General features: G+C 37.6%; 1 protein-coding gene across 3 annotated transcripts in view; it reads left to right on the top strand.

Annotated features, from left to right (window-relative positions):
* PCYT1A (phosphate cytidylyltransferase 1A, choline) overlaps positions 1-21083 on the top strand; it is a 46869-nt gene that overhangs the window by 12177 nt on the left and 13609 nt on the right. For 2 of the 3 annotated variants that reach the window (XM_060639641.3, XM_060639640.3), the window contains 2 exons: positions 4890-5016; positions 17648-17747. In XM_060639641.3, the coding sequence (XP_060495624.1) occupies positions 4900-5016; positions 17648-17747 (217 nt within the window). In that variant the 5' untranslated portion in view covers positions 4890-4899. The remainder of the gene's footprint in view (positions 1-4889; positions 5017-17647; positions 17748-21083) is intronic. The other variant, XM_060639642.3, reaches the window with a different exon arrangement.

Raw genomic sequence — 21083 nt, 5'->3', positions numbered from 1 at the left:
TTGAAAATATGACATGACATTTATTCCCTTGATTTATTATGGCGCCCTTAAAATTCTTTTATATCACGAATGGAAAGTGCCACCTATTTGTAATGTCAGAAGAGGGAAGAACAGAGATTAAAGAATTTTTTTTTTTTTATTTTTGAGAGACTGAACTCAAGTGAGTGTGGGGGAGAGAGAGAGAGGGAATGAGAATCTTAAGCAGGCTCTATGCTCAGCTTGGTGTTGGACGTGGAGCTCGATCTCATGACTCTGGAACATTGACCCCAGCCGAAATCAAAAGTGGGGAGGGAGCTTAACCAACTGAGCCACTCAGGTGCCCCAAGAATTCTTTATTGCTTAAGTTGAAAGCTTAGAAAAATCATAGCAAAACTATCTAATAGGGAAGATCTATATATCTGTACAGCTGACAAATTGGACTGCCTCTGAATCAGGCCAATAGCCATGTCAGTTATGTTTGATTGGTCCTGGGGCCTTGTTTACCTTTTAAGTAACTGTGACCTTTTATTCTGTGCAGTTAAGACTGATTTACATCAGTAAGAACTTAAGGGACCCATGCCGTAAGGAGAATGTTCCTGATAGAAGGAAGCAACAGTATTGATGATGAGACAGCTTCTTTTTAAAAGTCTTGGATTTCTGGGGCACCTGGGTGGCTCAGTTGGTTAAGCATTGGACTTCAGCTCAGATCATGATCTGACATGAGTTTGAGTCCGGCATCCGATGTCTGCTCTCAGTGCGGAGCCTGCTTTGGATTCTCTGTCTTCCTCTCTCTCTGCCCCTCCCCTGCTCACTCTCTCTCTCCCAAAAACAAACATAATAAATAAATGAGTAAGTAAGGAAGTAAGGAAGTAAGTAAAAACCTTGGATTCTAGGAGATAGCCCAATATAGTGGTGAAGACTTGGGAATTAGGCAAGCCTGGATTTAAATCCTGGCTCTCCCATTGGCCAGCTGTGTGATCTGTTGGTTATGTTGCTTAACTTCCCTGATCTTTAGTTTTCTCATTTGTAAGTTGGGGCTAATAATACCTGCATCTCAGGTTGTATGGGTTAAATGAGAATAATGTGTATTAAGTGCCTAGCACAGTGCTTGGCACATAGTAAATATTCAAAAAAAGATAGTCATTATTATGATTGTTGCTGTTATGATCTTACTTCCTTGCAAGATGTTTAGATTACGAGAACATATACTTCTTGGAATATTTGTATCATGTATACTAAATCAAAGAATTAGGAAGGAGAAGGAATATGTTTCTAGAGAATCTGAAAGACAATCTTATATGAGAGCCTATCTATGTGGAAAATTGCTACAGAACATTTTAAAAATTAAACTTTTTATTTGAAAAGTGTAAAGCCTATAGAAAAGTTGCAAGAATATTAAAATTAACTCCTTTATACCCCATCTAGTTGCATACATTGATAACATTTTGCCATATTTGCTTTACCTTTTTTTATATATAACATAGTGTACACAATTTTCTTCTTTCTCCTCCCCCACTCCTTCCCTTTCTTCTCCTCCATCCCCTTCCTTTGTTCCCTCCTCCCTCCCTCCCTTCTTTCACCTCCTTTCTATACCGCTATTGCTGCTGCTGAGGGTAAGTTGCAGAGATCATGACCCTTTTACCTCAAGGTACTTCAGCATTTATCTCCTTAAAACAAGGATAGTCTTTTACATAACATAGTGTAGTTATCAGGAAGTTTATTTTTTTCAATGTTTATTTATTTTTGAGACAGAGAGAGAGAGAGTGTGTGAGCCGGAGAGGGACAGAGAGAGAGACAGGAGATGAAGTGAGTTCTATGCTGACAGCAGAGAGCCCAATGTGGGGCCTAAACTCACGAACTCTGAGATCATGACCTGAGCTGAAGTTGGACACTTAGCCGACTGAGCTACCCAGGCGCCCCAGGAAGTTTATTTTAACGTTGATGTGTATTATGATTTGGTACACAGTCCATATTCAGATTTTACTGATTGTCCTAATGACTATCCTTTATAACCATTTCTCCTGCAGCCTAGAAATGAAATTTCGTTGTCATTTCTTTGGAACAATCCCTCAGCCTTTCAGTGTGTGTGTGTGTGTGTGTGTGTGTGTGTGTGTGTGTGTGTGAATTTATTATTTATTTTGAAAGAGAGAGAGCGTGCTTGAACTGGGGAGGGGCAGAGAGAGAAAGAATCACAAGCAGGCTCCACATCATCAGTGTGGACCAACGTAGCACTTGAAGTCATGAACCATGAGATCATGACCTGAGCGAAAATCAAGAGTTGTATGCTTAACCGACTGAGCCACCCAGGCGCCCTTCATTGTTTTTCATGGTTTACATTTTTTGAAGAGTAACAGGCTTTATTTATTTATCTATCTATCTATCTATCTATCTATATCCATGCTCAGCGTGGAGCCCAATGGGGGGCTCATGGCCTGAGCCAAAATCAAGAGTCTATGTTCAACCAACTAAGCCACCCAGGCACCCTGTAGAATCTTTTTTTTTTTTTTTTTTTTTTTTTTTTTGAGAGAGAGAGAGAATGTGTGTGAAAGCACGTGCTGGGGAGGGGCAGAGAGAAAGGGGACAGAGGATCTGAAGCAGGCTGTGTGCTGACTGCCGGGAGCCCGATGCGGGCTCAAACTGTGAGATCTGGTCTGAGCCAAAGTCTGGCACTTAACCCAATTGGGCCACCCAGGCACCCCTACAATGTCTTTTAATTGAGGTTTGTTTGCTCGTTCCTTATAAATCCATACAGGCTACGCATTTGGGGCAGGTGATGGAGACATTATTGGTGATGTTAGTTAACTTGGATCACTTGGCTAAGAAATTTTTTCGTTATAAAGTTAACTCTTTTCCCTTTGTAATTAATAAGTAATTTATGAGAATTGCTTCAAAATACATGGAGATACTTTGAAACTGTCTAAATATCCTGTTCTTTAGCAAATTTCCCCCAGTGGTTTTAGAATCCTAAAGAGCACTTTTATATCATGAACATGTGGTTTCTTCAGCTGAATTAAAGTCTTCTTGAGAAAATAGTTTACTTCAAAAAGTATGTATCTTGTACACAGTAAGTTCCCACTATTAGTGACTGCCTGACCTTCAGCTGCCTGACACCAGATTGCTCATTACATTTTTCATGATGGATTTTGTCTACTTACCCTGAGAAGAAGTTAACAGATACTTAAGCAAAAGTCCTGTTGTGTGTAAATTAGAAATGGTCACTAATTGCACTGATTAGGTGTTTTTAGTAGGCCTCAGACCAGTGAGATAGGAGTAGTAATACAATCTCTGGATAGTTTCAAACATATGATAACAATAATGAAGAAAAGCTCTGATCATCACCGGAAAACTTGTTAAATGTATAGCACCTTTATTCCATTTTAATTTGCATTCGTGATGAAAGGAAGTTTCTGGGTGGTGTTCATCTTTCACTTTGGACTCTGACATTTTTCATGTCAGCCTAATACTTAGCCATGACTCATGGGTGTCACCTTCACTCTTTAAGAATTAGGTCAGATTTCTCTTAGATCTTGTCATATTGCCACTTGGAATTTAGCTGGAGGAAAGAAAATAAGGCTCAACTGCAGTTGTTTAGATGAACATCTTATTCAGGAGGGCTAATTAGAGACAGAAAGGTGGAGTAGAATGTCCTCATTCTGTCTGGCATTTTTTTAAAATAGTATTTTATTTTGGGGAGAGTGCAAGTGGGAGAGGGGTAGAGAGAGGAGGACAGAGGATCCAAAGCGGGCTCTGCACTGACAGGCTGACAGCAGCGAGCCTAATACGGGGCTCGAACTCATGAACTGTGAGATCATGACCTGAGCCCAAGTTGGATGCTCAACTAACTGAGCCACCCAGTGCCCCTGGCATTTTTTTTGTTTTGTTTTTTATCTCTGCTCTGAGGATATTTTTTCCACCTTTCACTGTACATATCTTGGGCAGAAATGACAGTTAACCATTAAAGTTCCTCTATCCCCAATTTCTGGCTGATGCCAGAAATTATCATTATCAATTATCATTATCATTATCAATTAATTTGTGCAAATTATGTTACCCAAGAAAAATGCAGATATCCTTGCAGGGTGTTGGAGAGGTAGCACAAGCCAACATCTAAACATAAACATCAAATATTCAGAGCTGTTCTGTGGTAGCTAGTTGCTAGAAGCTTTCTGCTAAGTGAGAGAGTAATTTATAAGTTTTCACTGGGGGAGGGAGAAGCCAGGGTGAGGTTTTAATAGTTGGTGCTTTGAATAGCTTAAGGTGCTAACTCTGAAAGAGGAAGGGGAAATGGGTATTAGACCAGGAAAAGGAAGGACATTTAAAAGATACAATATACTTACTTTACAATTTTCATAGATAACCCTGATGGAGTGGTCTCTGAAATCTACAGAGCATTAGGAGTTAAGAAATACATGTTTTGTTAAACCAGGAATTGGTGATGGCTGTCTCTTTTTAAAAAAGGCTCTTTTTTTTTCCATCTGCACCAAAGACATACCTTTCACTTTTCCTTGTGTCTGTCATATCTCCAGGTGTATCAGGGATGTTATTAGGGGAAGGTGGTAAATTCTATGTAACTGACTTTCTCAAAAAAGTTATTTCAATCTTTTACATTTAGACAGGATATGAAATTAGCAGTTGGTATACAGGCTGCATTGGTCAGGGTAATAATTTCCAAGGTCAGGTGATTAATTGTGGCCATTGTTTCAGAGAGGCATTTCAGTGTTTCTACTAGAGCATGTGTTTTGTGAAGCTTTGTTGTTTTTTGCCAGATGCAATTGGCTCATCTTGTGAGATCTGTGCTATGGAATTGATCTTTTGCTCAGTGTATCTGTGTTAACATCTCTGAAATACTTGTGACAGACTTTTTCTCCACTTCAATGAGAAAAAAATTCTTTTTCACTTTCTATGACCAGTTAAAAGAAGATGGATGCTCAGAGTTCAGCCAAAGTCAACACACGAAAGAGGAGGAAAGAGGTACCTGGACCCAATGGGGCAACAGAAGAAGATGGAATTTCTTCAAAAATGCCACGCTGTGCAATTGTAAGGAAGAGATATCTTTTTTGAACACTTAACCTGGCAGGGGGATGGTAAACACTGATATAAAATTAGTGATATCAGTATGACAAATCTTCTTAAATGATGGAAAGAATGAATAGTAAGTGTGAATAGTATTTTCACAGTTGTTGGAAATGTTCTACTTTCTTATCAAATTGAAGTTCACAGCTAACTTGCAAAAGCTTTACATTGGAACTGGAAAAAGAATGTTAGGAAAATTTGGAAGTTGTTAAGTTAGTTTATTAAGCTAAAGATTAAATTAAAGTGAATGAAATAGAGAAATTTGAGCTCTAGGCAGTCATCTGATCTTAGTATCATCTCTTAGTGTTTAGTTTTCTGTGTCTTACTTTTTTTCTGCCATATCATGCCTTCACTCTATTACTGGCTATATCTTAGATGAGAGCCTTTTTCTGTTACTGCCTACCTTATATTCCTTTATCCCTGGGACATTATCTTGTATTTCCTAACCACTGCCAAGCTGTCAATGAAACACCCCATTCCAAACTGCTCATCCTGTCTCAGTTTGGTACCCTTCTTAAAGCTTCCCCTAAAAAACATGTCAATGAACACATGTACAATTGAAGTTATTATTGGTATATAATATTATTATGAAATCCATGTTTTAAAATTCCAGTGAAAGGATTATATATTTCTGTGTTTTCTTTACCTATATTGACTGTTAGCCATTGATCAAACTGCAATTTCCACTGGTTAGTTCTGGAACTTCATGTAGTGCAAAGGGAAAAGCATTTTTACTCTGACACAAATAACATTTGTTCTAAACCAGTACTCTATCTTGATCAGTAAAACCAGCTGGACTCCACCAATAGGAGGCTTATGCTTTAGGCCTGATATTGATGATATTGGTAGGGGCAAGTATATTCCTTTCCTATTGCTGCTTAACGAATTGCCACATATTTAGCGGCCTAAAACAATACAGATATATTGTCTTACAGTTCCGGAGGTTAGAAGTCTTAAATGGATTTTGGAGGACTAATATCAAAGTGTTGATAGGACTGGAGGTTGTAGGGGAGAATCTGTTTTCTTGTCTTTTCCAGCTTTGAGGGGCTGCCCCCATTGCTTTGCTCATGGTGCCAGCCAGCAGTCACATCACTCTGCTGCTTCTGTCATCACATTTCTTCTTCTTCTTCTTTTTTTTTTAAGTTTTATTTATTTATTTTGAGAGAGAGAGAGAGAGACCTAGCGAGCCCAAGCACAAGCCAGGGAGGGGCAGAGAGAGAGAGGGAAAAAGAGAATGCCAAACAGGCTCTGTGCTATCAGTGCTGAGCCCAACAAGGCCTTGATGGGGCTTGATCTCACGAACCATGAGATCATGACCTGATCTGAAATCAAGAGTCAGACACTTAACTGAGCCAACCGGTGCCCCTCATCACATGTCTTTTGATTCTGACTCTCCTACCTGCTTTTTCACTTATAAAGACACTTATGATAGGGTACCTGGGTGGCTCAGTCGGTTGAGTGTCTGACTGTGGCTCAGGTCATGATCTCGTGGTTTGTGAGTTTGAGCCCCACATTGGGTTCTCGTCTGTCAGTGTAGAGAATGTCTCAGATTTTCTGTTTTCCTCTCTCTTTGCCCCTCCTTCTGTCTCTCTCTCCAAATTAAATAAACATAAAAAATTTTTTTAAAAGGCCCTTGTAATTACATTGAACATATTTGGATAATCCAGGATAATCACCCTTTCTCAAAATCCTTTAATTTAATCATATCTGCAAAGCCCTTTTTGCCATGTAAGGTAACATAGTCACAGGTTCCAGAGAATAACATGTAGACACGGCTTTAGGAAGCCATTATTCTGTACACCATACCAGGTATACTGAGAAAATGACTCAGCAGTCAACAAAACAGGAGAACATTGTTAATTTCTGAATGTTTCTTAGAGAATTCAGGTTAAGAGGATGATGGTAAGCACCAATTCAGCAATCAGTCTTGGAGGAGGGACAAGGTATAACCATGTAGTTGATACTCTTCGCCAGTCACAAGAGCTAAGAATAGAGCAAAGAAGGCAAGTGGAATGGTGGAATGGGCTCTGAGAAGACTTAAATTTCTCGGTCCTTAGAATTGAGGAATTTCAGTGCTTTAAATTGTTTTGCTTCGTATATTCATGTCACAGATCAATTGAGTGACTTGCTACTTACTCCACATTCCTCTCTAGTTAACACACTGGCTCTTTAGCATGGGCTAATGGTCAAAGATTCATTCACTCAACAGGCTGTACCAGCCCTAGTGAGGAGTGTCCGCTAAATAAACTTGTCTGTCATTGTACACTTGTACTTTCTCTGATCCCTTTTCAACTTTGTAGTGAAAGCAAACAATATTTTTTTCCTGTTTTTATAACAGGAATCTCTATTGAGATCATATAACCCACCCGTTTAAACTGCACAATTCAATGATTTTGGGTATATTTAGAATTGTGCAACCATCACCACAACTAATTTTAGAATATTTTATGTATCTAAAATGTGGATACCACATTTTATGTGTCCACACATTAGTTGACATTTGGGTTGAGCAAACAAGATTTTATCACACACAATGTCCAGCATAGCCACTAGGTGCTAAGAGTATAAAAGTAAATAGGACCCTCCCTTTGAGAGATGTGAGCCTAATGGGGAATTCTATAGCTCAGAGCTCAGAAGAATTTTTTTCCTTGCAAGGGTGGAGAGAAATTGGAAGGATCATTTAGTATTAGGTAGCTACATTGGTGGGTCAGGATGAATTAGAAAGAAGAGAGAAAAGAATTGGGGAAAAATGAAGCGATAACTTTATGGCTAGTTTGTTTGTAAGTATAAAGAATTTACTGACTCTTAAATACAGAGAACAAACTGAGGGTTGCTGGAAGGGAGGTGGGTTGGGGGGGCAGTTAAATGAGTGATGGGCATTAAGGAGGGCACTTGTTAGGATGCACACTGGATGTTATATGTAAGTGATGAATCACTGGGTTCTACTCCTGATACCAATACTACACTGTATGTTAACTAACTTGAATTTAAATAAAAAAAAAAAAAAAGAATTTACTGATACAGATGTTTCTAAAGATACAATCAAAAAGAATCACAAAAATATTTATGAAGAATAAGACATTTAGCCTATATCTGTATTTAGCACATGTATGGTTAAGTCACAAATTGGCAACAGTTCTGCTAATGGAGATAGATATCACAACCTCATATATTGAGAACACCTGTGTGCCAGTTACTATACACTGGAGATGCAAAGATGAAAAGATGACCTTGCTCTTAAGAAGCTCACAGACAAATAGGGGAAATAGATACGTTATTAAGATATAGAATGAAAAGGGCCAAATAGAAGGAACTTAGAAATACAATGGCTGCCTAGATGAACAACAGATTAACTTTGACCTAGAGGTGGGGACAGTGGTTTTGGAAAAGCTTCACTGAGGAGATTATTTCTGAGCTGAACTTTGAAGAATAAATAGGAATTCAAGAAATGGACAAGAGATAGAATACAAGTTCAAGTGTGATATAATAGTATGTTTAGCAAACCATGAGTAATATTAGAGTTTAAAGTTCAGAAAATAATCTGCAATAGATAAGGCAAGCGACAACCTGATTAATGAAGGATCTTGTGTGCTGTGCTAAAGAGTTGAACTTTACCCTGTGGGCAATGTGATCAGATTTGTAATTTAGATCATCCTGATTGCTTTGGAAAAGATGAGCTGAAACAGTGACAGAAACCAGAGAACTAGTTGCGAGATTGTTGTAATGATCCAGGTTGAAGATAATGAGGACTTAAACTAAAATTTTAAGTTTTTAAGAGGTAAAATAGATAATTCTTGGAAATCAGGATGTAAAGGATGAGGGTGTTAAAGATGACTTCTAGATTTGAGTCTTAGGTAGATTGTGTATATGGGATGCTTCTTAAATAAATACAGAAAGAAGATCTGGTTTAGCAGAAAGATGATAAGTTTAATTTAATACAAGTTCAATTTAAAAGGTCTAGGAAACATCCAAATAGTAGTTAGATAGATGAGCTCATTGTTTCCATTCATTGAAATGGCAATAAGAGTCTGAGAAAATTGTTACTTTTCTTTTTCACTTCCTCCTTTCCTTCTTCTCTCCCTCCCTCTCTCCCTCTCCCTCTCCCCTTATCTCCTTCTCCCTTCCTTTCTTCTTTTCCTCCTTTTCCTTTCCTTCTTTCCTTCCTCCTTCCTTCCTTCCTTCCTTTCCTATCCCCAGGGAGTGGAATCTCTCAGCTCTGTTCTTTATCCCTTCTTTATCACACCATATGGTATTCCTCTTGACTCCATAGCCTTTCGTCTAGTATTATGGAAATAATTTGGATCTCAGGAACACTTGTTATCATTTGTGCCGCATGTTTGAGTAAAAGGGAAATGTTTCTCTGTGTCATTCTGAAAGCTTTTGCTGAAAAATATTTAAGAGTCCTTAGAAGTAGAATCCTGGGAAGCCAGTATCAAATTATGGTCTTAATCTGAGTTATCTCCATTTCCCTATTTTTTTTTTTAATTTTTAAGTTTATTTGTTTGTTTTGAGAGAGAGAGAAAGAGAGAGAGGGCAAGCATGAGTGTGGGAGGGACAGAGAGAGGGAGAGAGAGAATCCCAAGCAGGCTCCACATTGTCAGTGCAGAGCCCGATGCAGGGCTCGAACCCACGAATTGTGAGATCGTGACCTGAGCCAAAATCAGGAGTTGGACGCCCAACCAGCAGAGCCACCCAGGTTCCCCTCCATTTCCCTATTTTAAGGACACCAGAATGTCATCTCTTTGACTGGAATTTTGAGGAATAGTGCGTTAATATATGTGAACATAATCAGGAAAAGTTTTCATGAAAGCAATATTGCATTTAGAAGACCATTCATAATTTGGGAGATGATCATTAATAGTCAGAATTTTTAGTTATAATAGTATTAGTTATAATTTGTATAGAATTAGAAACTTCATATAGCATCTAGAAGCTAACCTCTTAGATTAATACAATTTAGTTAATTTTGTTGATGTAATGAAATCCTGTGTTCCATAAAATGGAATTGAAAATGAACTCATGGGGGCGCCTGGGTGGCTCAGTCGATTAAGCGGCTGACTTCGGCTCAGGTCATGATCTCGCGGTCCGTGAGTTCGAGCCCCGCGTCGGGCTCTGTGCCGACAGCTCAGAGCCTGGAGCCTGTTTCAGATTCTGTGTCTCCCTCTCTCTGACCCTCCCCTGTTCATGCTCTGTCTCTCTCTGTCTCAAAAATAAATAAACGTTAAAAAAAAATTAAAAAAAAGAAAATGAACTCATGTTGTTGATGATGACCTAATTTGTTGAGTGCCACTATATGTAAAAAGTTGTGCTAGTGACTTTGTGTATGCTATTTTATTTAACTCTCAAGTAACCTTGTGGGGCCAGTATTATCTTCTATTTTATGGAAGATGAAAGCTGTGATATCACAGCTATTAAGTGATAGAGCTGGGATTTAGATCTAAGTTTTTTTAAGTTCTAAATCCATGCTTTTTCATTTATGCTTCACAACCAGATAGTCAAACGACTTGAAAATAATACTATTCTGTAGCATTCCCTTGAGGTTAAAATGAAGGAGGTATGTTTTAGGAGAATATAGGTAGAAATACTTAGTCCTACTTTTATAAAGCATCTTCTAGATGCTTTTTTAGAAAGATGTTTTTAAAAATACTATTCATTCTAGCTGGAGACATCTAGAGAGATAAAGATTTTGCTGATCTCTTGTAGTCAAAGAACTTTTGGTTTCACTTTCTATACTTAGGAGGAATTGAAACCCTAGCCAGGAGGGATAGCTGTATTTGCCTTTTGCCTTGGAATGTACACAGTAATCAGAAAAGATTGAAGAAATAGTTGTAAAAGATAGGATACTTTAATGTATCTTTTTAAATTAAGATAAAATTCATATAACATAAAATTTATCATTTAAAGCATTTAAATTTTTTTTAATGTTTATTTATTTTTGAGACAGAGACAGAGCACGAGCAGGGTAGGGACAGAGAGAGAGAGGGAGACACAGAATCCGGGCTCCAGGCTCTGAGCTGTCAGCACAGGGCCCCACGCGGGGCTCAAACTCATGAACCGCGAGATCATGACCTGAGCCAAAGTTGGATGCTTAACCAACTGAACCACCCAGGCACCCCAGCATTTAAACCATTTTAAAGTGTACAATTCGGGGGTTTTTAGTATATTCACAGTGTTATGCAACCATCACCACTATCTAATTCCAGAACGTTTTCATCACCACAAAAAGAAACCCCATATCTATTACAATCACTCCCCATCCCCCCAACCTACCCCTAGCAACCCTACTTTCTATCTCCAGGTGTTTGTATATTTTGGACGTTTCATATAAATGGAATCCTCCCAATAGCCTTTTGTAGCTGGCTTCTTATATTTAACATACTATTTTCAAGGTCCAGCCAGGTGGTAACATGTATTAATACTGCATTCCTTTTTATAGGTGAATAATATTGCATGTGGACATACTGTTTTGTTTATCCATTCATGAATTGATGGACATTTGGATTGTTTACACTTTTTGGCTATTGTGAATAATGCTGTTATTAATATTATTTGTGTACAGGTTTTAAAAAAAAAAATGTGTCTCCAGGGGCACCTGGCTGGCTTAGTCAGTAGCGCATGAGATGCTCGATCTTGAGGTTGTGAGTTCAAGTCCCACGTTGGGTGTAAAGCCTACTTAAAAAATAATAATAAATTTTAAAAATCTGTGTTTTCATTCTCTTGGTTACATACCCATGGGTATAATTTCTGGATCATATGGTATTATATGTTTAACATTTTAAAGAACGGTTTTCCAAAGTTGAGCACCAATTTACATTCACAGCAGCAGTGTATGTAGGTTCGTTTCTCCACATTCTTGCCATCACTGTTACCGCCTGTCTTTTTTGCTCATAGCCATCCTGGTGGGTGTGAAGTAGTATCATTGTGGTTTTGATTTGCATTTCCATGATGACTAATGTTGTTGAGCATCTTTCCATGTGGTTTTTTTTTTTTGGCAATTACTATACCTTCTTTGGAGAAATGTCTAGATCCCTTTGCCTCCTTAACTCTTCACTGCCCCCTTCTGCCTCCCTGCAATTCATCATGGCCTAACCCTAGATCTTTCAGTTTCTGATAATTCGTTGTTTCTCTTCCTGGACTGTTAACTTGGCCTTCTATAGATTAATGTTGCTAGCTTGATCTGGACTTAATGTAGTGCCCAGTATTTGCTGATGCTCTGGTATATTTCCCACAGCAGCTAGTCCACATATTTTCTGCTTTCCTCAAGCTTTCAGTCTCATTCCAACCTCTCTGTTTTTTTGTTTTTTTTTAACGTTTATTTATTTTTGAGACAGAGAGAGACAGAGCATGAACGGGGGAGGGTCAGAGCGAGGGAGACACAGAATCTGAAACAGGCTCCAGGCTCTGAGCTGTCAGCACAGAGCCCGACGCGGGGCTCGAACTCACGGACGGCGAGATCATGACCCGAGCCGAAGTCGGCCGCTTAACCGACTGAGCCACCCAGGCGCCCCCATACCTCTCTGTTTTTAATGGTAATTTCATGTCCTTCTTACTATACTGAGAAAATTGAGGGCATCGGTTATAAATTTGTACATCTTTCCTCCTTTACATCTAACATTAGCCTTTTATCACCTTCCCTTTCTTCTGCTTTTAGAAAAGTGTGATCATTCTTATTTCTAGGGCTAATACCTTCCCCCGTCCTGTCCTTTGAAACCATTCCCTGCCATTTCTCTAGACTCTTTCTTCCTATTATCTATTTTATTCCTTCTCCAGTATTTTCCATCTCTTTGAATCCTTTTCCTCTGTCTTGGACATGCCCAGATCTCCTTAACTTAAAAACAAACAAATAAAAACAACAACAACAACCCCCCCCCCCCCCCAACCTGCCACCTATCTTTCTGTCTCCTTTAGATACCTTGCAGTTTTTCTCATTTCCGTTTATGGGTACACATATCTAGTGAGAAATTATTACTAATCTATTTCCTTTTCTTCTAATTTTCTTTTTTTTCATTTTTTAATGTTAATTTTATTAAAAATTTTAAAAATATTTGTTATTTATTTTTGAGAGAGAGAGACAGAGTACGAGCAGGGGAGGGGCAGAGAGAGAGGGAGACACAGAACTTGGAACAGGCTCCAGGCTCTGAGCTGTCAACACAGAGCCCGATGTGGGGCTCCAACTCACAAGCTGTGAGATCATGACCTGAGCGGAAGTCTGACAACCAACTGAGCCACCCACGTGCCCCTTCTTCTAATTTTCTTAAAGGCACTGGTGTCCTCACTTTCATTAATATTCTAAAAGGTCTCTAATGATCATTTGAATCACCATGCTCAAAGACTTCTCTCACTTCTCATTTTCTTTGATCTCAACTCCTTTTTTAAAAACTTCTCCATTCCTGCCACTAGTAGTACAATCTAATTTTCTTCAGTTCTACAACTCTAAAATGCCTGTTTTTCTCAAGTGACAGTATTTTTTCTTTTTACCATGTCCTACCTATTCTTCCTTCACAAAATCTGCCACCCTTTCTACTCCCACTGCAACATTTATGGGAAAATCTGTAAGTCCATTTTCTTCTCCCTGTAATAACCTCAGAACTGATCTCTTTCTAAGTATGCAAATAACCAGTGGTGTTCTAGTAAACTGGCTTACTGGGGGAAAAACCCTCTGATATGTAGCACTTGCTGATTTCTGTGGCTAATAAGTTCAGACTACCAATGATTTAATAAATGGCCCACATAATTCCTGAATTTTTAACAACCAGCTTCTGTACACCATTGATAATAACTTTCAGAGACACAATAAAGCTCATCTTTTATCTACATGTACTATTGTTAATAAACATAATTTTTTCTATTTGTTTGATGTATTTTTGCCTGTTTTTATGTATAAATATATACATAAACTTTATTGAGATGTAATTCACATACCATTATAATTCACATGCCCATTTAAAATGTGCAATCCAGTGGTTTTTAGACTATTCAGAGTTGTGCATCCATTATCATATCTATTTTAGAACATTTTCATCACCCCAGAGAGAAACCTGGTACCCATTATCAGTCACTCTCCATTTCTCCCTAACCCTCCAAGCCCAGTATAACCACTAATTTACTTTCTGTGTATAAGTTTTCCTATTCTAGATATTACATATAAATGGAATCATACAATAAGTGGTCTTTTGTGACTGCCTTCTTTCATATAGCATTATGTTTTCAAGATTTCAAGATCCATATTGTAGCATGTATCAGTACTGCATTCCTTTTTATGGCCAAATATCATTTGTTTCTAGAGATATAACTTACATACAATAGAGTGCACAAATCTTAAGTGTACAGCTCAATAAATTTTTACATATGTATACCTGTCTTCCCAGAAGACTCTCATGTCCCTGCTCATCAGTATCCACTTTCCCCAATTTCCTCTTTTTCCTCTGGCTTCTATTCATCATAGATTTAGCTTTGCCTGTTTTTTTTTTTTACCTTTATATAGATGGAATCATAGAGTATATTATTTTGTGAATAGCATATGCTTTTAGAAACACACTACTGTTAAGCAACTCATTTGAATACTGACTTTTAGAAGATAAATTGTCTTATCTAATCTGTAGAGAAATCTCTCTTAACTACAGAAAACTGTATATTTGTGTCTTTGGTCTATTCTTATCTCTTTTATAAAATGTTCTTAAAGGGGCATCTGCGTGGCTCAGCATGAGCCTGTTTGGGATTCTCAATCTCTCCTTCTCTCTCTCTGACCCTTCCCTGCTCTCTCTGTCTCTCTCAAAATAAAACACTAAACTAAAAAAAAAAAAAAGTTCTTAAAAAGGATAACATTCATATGCACACGTCTCCTAAAAATGGGTGTTTTCACTTATCTTTATTATAGCTTTAGCATATCTTAACTAAGCTTATATAAGTGATTTTATTTTTTTATATTAAAAATTTTAATGTTTATTTTTGAAAGAGAGAGAGAGACAGAGACAGAGTATGAGCAGGGGAGGGACAGAGAGAGAGGGAGACATAGAATCTGAAGCAGGCTCCAGGCTCTGAGCTGTCAGCATAGAGCCCGGCATGGGTCTTGAACTCACAAACTGTGAGATTATGACCTGAGCCTAAGTTGGACACTTAACTGACTGAACCACCCTGGTGCCCCATATAAGGGATTTTTAAAAAGAAGTATGTTTTAATTTTAAAATCTAATCTTAAAAATCTGTCCTTATCTGAAAACAAATCAAAGTGATGTTTTCCCAGTCCCTGGATTCAGACCAATCATGATGCGATTTGTTTAGAATTTAAAATTCTAAGTGAACATCACTATAACCCACAGAAATTAAAAGAATTATAAGGGAATGTAATGAAAAATTAAATGCCAAAAAAAGTTGACAATTTAAATGAAACAGACATTGCTAGAAAGAGACAAATTGCCAAAACTGACCCAAAATTAAATAGAGAATCTGAATGACATATCCCAAGTTAAAAAATAAAAATAAAAAAAGTAGTCTTTAAAAATCTTCCCACAATGATAAGTCCAGACCCAGATGCTTCATTGGTGAATTCTTTCAAACATTTAAGGAAGTAATAGCTTTCTATTCTGAATAAATGGTTTCAGAAAATAGAGGAAAAGAAAATACTTTCTATCCCCTTTTGCGAAGCCAAACATCAAAGCCAGGCAAAAAAAGCACAAGAAAAGATAACTATCGTTCAAAATTTCTCACAAGCTTAGATGCAAAAATCTGTAACAATATATTAACAAATTAAATCCAGGAATATTTAAAAAGATTTATATAACATGACCAAGAGGGATTTCACTCAGGAATGCAAGATTGGTTTAGCATCCTAAAATCAATTAATCTAATACACTATAAGTAACAAAAGACAAAAACAGAATATGCATGTTTCAGTAATACAGAAAAAGCATATGACAAAACCCAACACCTATTATAAAAGCTCTAAACAAATTGCAAAAATAAGGGCGGTTCCTCAGCTGATAAAGGCATCTACAAAACATCTAGGGTTAACATAATATTTAATGGTGAAAGATTGGATACTTCACCCCTAAGATTGGAAAAAAGGCAAAGATCTTTGTCCTTGTTACTTCTATTCAGCATTGTGCTAGAGATTCTAACTAAGGCAACAAGGGATAATAAAAGGAAATTAAAGGCATCCAAATTGGAAAGGAGTAAGTAAAACTGTCTTGAGTCATAGATTACATGATCTCAAATGGAGAAAATCCTAAGGAATCTACCAAAGTGCTAGAACTAATAATTGAGTTTAGCAAATTCACAAGACATTAGATCAATATACAAAAATCATCTGAAATTACACACACAGACACACATTTGCACATATAAATCAACTTGCATTTTTATATACCAGTAAGGAACAATCCAAAAATACAGTGAAGAAAAACAATTCCCTTCATAATAGCATCAAATAGAATAAAATACTTATGAAACAATTTAACAAAAACTTTTAAGTAGTAGAGTTAAGTTAACTCTGTAGAGGAAAGAGAATTCCTGCATTCTTATTTTAGCTTTGCCTCTGAGTAATTGCATATAACTGATATAACTTATTTGAACCTTGTTTTCCTCATCTGTAAATTGAGGATACTGACTGTTGTACTACTTGCCTCACAGGGCTGTTATGAGCATTAGAACATATTTAAAGTTGGGGAGCCTGGGTGGCTCAGTCGATTAAGCATCCAACTTCAGTTCAGGTCATGATCTTGCGGTCTGTGGGTTTGAGCCCCGCATCGGGCTCTGTGTTGACAACTCAGAGCTTGGAGCCTGCTTCAGATTCTGTGTCTCCCTCTCTCTCTGCCCCTCCCCTGCTCACGCACTCTCTCTCTCTCTCTCAAAAATTAACATTAAAAAAATTTAAAAAAATATTTACAATGTAAAGCATTATACAGAGATAATCATAATAAAGCATTCAGGAGCTGTTTGCCTTTGCAGTCCCTTAGTTGAAGTGATAGAAAAATGCACAATAGAAGCTTGGCAATTTCATCACATAGAATAGAGTTGGGTGTTCTGCCATGTGATGGGAGGAGCCATCATTCTGGACCCAGTTAGTTGGGACCCAGTTAGTTAGTTAGTTATGCTTAGGTTCCCAACCACCTCGCTCAATATTATCCTGAAATCACCAGCAAGATATTTATCTTTCTTTTTTAAAAAAAATTTTTTTTATGTTTTATTTTTTATATTTAAGAGAGAGAGAGAGAGCAGGGGAGGGGCAGAGAGATGGAGACAGAATCTGAAGCAGGCTCTAGGCTCCAAGCTAATGCCCCATGAGGGGCTTGAACTCTCGAGCAGTGAGATCGTGACCTGAGCCAAAGTTGGACACTAACCAACTGAGCCACCCAAGCGCCCCAAGATATTTATCTTTCATATCATGATTTAGCAATTTACCTCTTTGGTAAAAGGTTGCAACTTTCACCTGTCATTTTGGAATGCCTTTTTTTCTTTTGTATGTTATGAGGTTTTAGGAGGAATTTAATCACCAGCATATTGAATAACTGATTGTTCTTTAAAGCTGCCATTTTTTGAGTATTTCAGTCTATACCATTGAATTTAACTTTCTTTTCCTTCACTTTCCTTATCTTAAGGGCTTACAGCAGCCAGCTCCTTTTTCTGATGAAATTGAAGTAGACTTTAGTAAGCCCTATGTCAGGGTAACTATGGAAGAAGCCAGCAGAGGAACTCCTTGTAAGTAAATGCTTAATTATTTTGTTGTTTTACTCTGTTTTTAGCATTCAGTTGTATTTATCAAATATGCACCTACTTTCTATATTCTTTCCTCAATTTACCTATAAACTGGGTATAAAAAGGGTAGTTGGGAGGGGGTTTCCTCCTATCTCCCAGCTGTTTTATTTGGGAGTATAACTGCATTCCATAAGATTTCATTTTTTCTTATCATTTTAAGCTTGTTTCCTAGGATGTTGTTACAGCTGTGAGATATAGTGGTACATACTTGCTTCCTGGGCTGTTGTCACAACTATGAGGTATAGTAGAACAGAGACAATAGGATATTAGCCTGAGCTGGATTATAACCTTGTCTGTTTTTACAGAGGTCTGAATACTATGTCAGGCTGTCACATTTTTAATAGCCTTCAGAATTGTCCCCCAGATCTCCCTTTCTATAAGTTAATACCCTTGCTAGACACCACTGAATGTTAGAGGATAAAATATCCTAAGTGGGGAGATGCTTATCACTTAACTTTATCTTTACTGATACAATCTTTTAGGTTTTTTAAAAACTCACTGTATTATTTTTAAACCCTATACTCTTTATTTGTATGCTTAGTTTACATCATTAAGTAGCAATTTTTGACTACATAAGCTATTAATATGTGTTCTAGATACTCTTCCTGTTTTGGACAAGTGGTTTTAGAGATTTTTGTTTTTAATTTGAGTTATTTCATTTATTTGTTTGTTTATTTTTGAGAGAGAGAGGGTGCAAGTGAGCAAGGGGCAATAGAGGGAGAGAGAGAGAATCCCACAAGGGGCAGAGAGAGCGAGAGAGAGAGTGAGAAGCGGGGCTCACTTGAAACGGGGCTCATGCTTACCCCAAGTGGGGCTCGTGCTCACCTGAGGTGGGGCTTGATCTCACCCAATGTGGGACTCAAACTCAGGGACTGTGAGATCATGACCTGAGCTGAAGTCAGATGCTTAACCAGCTGAGCCACTCAGGTGGCCCAGTTTTAGGGATTATTTTAAAGAGAAGCTTCCTTGGGTATTTGTTAGAAATACAAATATAGGCAGCTGTCCTTACTTATCTGTAAATTCTCCAATTCTTTTTTTCAATCCTTTTTTGGTTCTTTCCATTACTATGGTAAGTGTTCTGTCTACTCTGTAAATGTGGGCCTAGACTCAAACCCAGGTAAACACTAAGGAATAAGAGGCAGTTACAGCCACAAATGTATACATTTCCAATATGTAGAAGATATTTGTGGTTACTTCTTAATAGTGTTAGTATATTTGTTCTCTGTTGTAATGGAGGAGTAGCAAAATATGAATAGATATAGATGCTGGACAGTTTCAGGCCAGGGAGCCCAGTACTCCTTAGCTAAATCATGGCTATATGAAACATAGTTTTTGAGTCCTCAGAATTCCAGATAATGCTTTTTTTTTTTTTCAAAAGTGTTTGTATATGTCTCATGTTGATCACAGCCCTTCTGACTCATGATGTAGCATTTTAGGCTTGGTTCCCCTTGAGTAACAAGCAGGTTGATGGGGCAGGGTAGAATGACAACAAGGAAAAACAGGGTATGTGTAACAAGGCATAGTGGTGTCAGATCAGAGTTCGAAATGCCATCAGACAGTTCAAGGATCATGTTCAGATGTGATAGTAGAGCATGTTGAAGGCAAGAACTTTTCATGTGCTCTCTAATAACACACATTCAGAATGTAGTACCTCACATTACCCAGCTTGTTGTTAGTCTACCCACAAATCATTTGTGGTCAATAAAATGTATGTGTATTTGAAGCTTATAATTCACATGCACTAATTTTTAACAATTTTAGAATTAATTCATAGAATTTTATAAGTCATTTTTGAGATCATCTACTTTATCATCTCATTATATACATGAAGAAATTAAAGTCCATAGAAACTAAGAAGTGAAAGGTCCCCTGTAGTAAAACCAATAATTAGTGATAGAATTGAAACTAAAACCTAAGTTTTTCCATCTTCATGTTCTTTTTACCCTGGAGTGGTGCTGCTCTTTGTAGACATTAGTTATAAATAATAGAAGGCCATCGGCAAACTGACTGCATTTTAGGTGGAACAGATAGTCACACATTTGCTTATAAAGTTTGCTGGTCTAGTTTGATCTCCAGTATTTCTCCTATATCTGATTCTGCCTGTTCAGTTTTATGTTAAATAACCAAGGAACTATTCATGCCAGTATTGGACAAGGAGTAAGCCAGGGGGGCATCCTTCCCTCCACCATGTTTTCATTAGGGAGGTTAAGGACTCCCTTAAGAAAGGAGTTGGTAATAATCTAGGAGAAAACTCACTACCCAGAGAAAAAAACAAATATAGCTTGAGAGAAGATTATTCCTTTAGGAAGATGAAAGAAAAAAATCAGCAATGTGTTTTCTAGGAGAAAGGAAAAGAAGTCAAAGTTGGAAGGGCAACAGAATCTGTTAGAAACAAAATGTTTTGGGGATAGGTATTTGAGAGAATATATTAAAAGACACAATAAATTGAAAGCCACGTTTGTTCTACGTAAGGAGAACATATATTTATTTAGTGCAAAGACTATAATTTATATTAAAAACCAGGACCATTTTGAAAGTGAAAGGGAGTCGCTCTTATTAATATGCTGAAACAACAGATGTAAATCAGATGGTTTGGTTATCCTGGCCAGTAGCCACTTGGGAAAAGAATGGGTAACTTGTACTTAGTCCTCAGATTTTCTCGTTAACAGTGATCTTTCTGGCCATTTGCTTACTATACCCACCCAGGTTTGCCAAAGACTTGGGGGTAAGTCATAGGGAATTGAGAGGCTGGGTGGCTGAGAAAACACTGTAGAGAGCAAGGAGCACATCTGGAGTTGGTCCGAGAAGGGGTTTGGTGGTGACTTGGCCTTATATGGGATGATTAACCCTGACAAACAGCCCGTTGATCAACAGTATTTGGTACTACTTCCACCATCCTGGAAATGTGTTTATGGCGCTAAATCCCCCTCATCTCACTTTGCCCTTGTTGTATGCTAATGTCAAAGAAACAATAACAAAGTATTCTTAATCTTTGTGTTCTATCCTTTGTCTTTTAGGATCAAAAAAAATGAGATCATAGCCACTCTGGACTTGTTTAGGAAAGATGGATTTCTAAGATGTAGAAGAAAGATTATGCTCCTCAGGTTTTGTTGTGTTTTGCTTTGTTTTATAGATGAGGAAACTGAGTGTTAAAGAGGTTAAGATTATAGAGGAAGGAGGCTGGTCGTTAAGTTTGAGCTATAAGCTTTTTGACTCTTAAATCCATTATGTTGTTTTTCATTGTATTGGTGTATCTATTTTATTTAAAAATTTTATTTC

This window comes from Panthera onca, chromosome C2, assembly GCF_046562875.1.
Source record: "Panthera onca isolate mPanOnc1 chromosome C2, mPanOnc1 haplotype 2, whole genome shotgun sequence".
Classification (NCBI taxonomy): Eukaryota; Metazoa; Chordata; class Mammalia; order Carnivora; family Felidae; genus Panthera; species Panthera onca.
The sequence above is the reverse complement of the archived record's forward strand: the minus strand, read 5'-3'. Positions and strand labels throughout refer to the sequence as shown.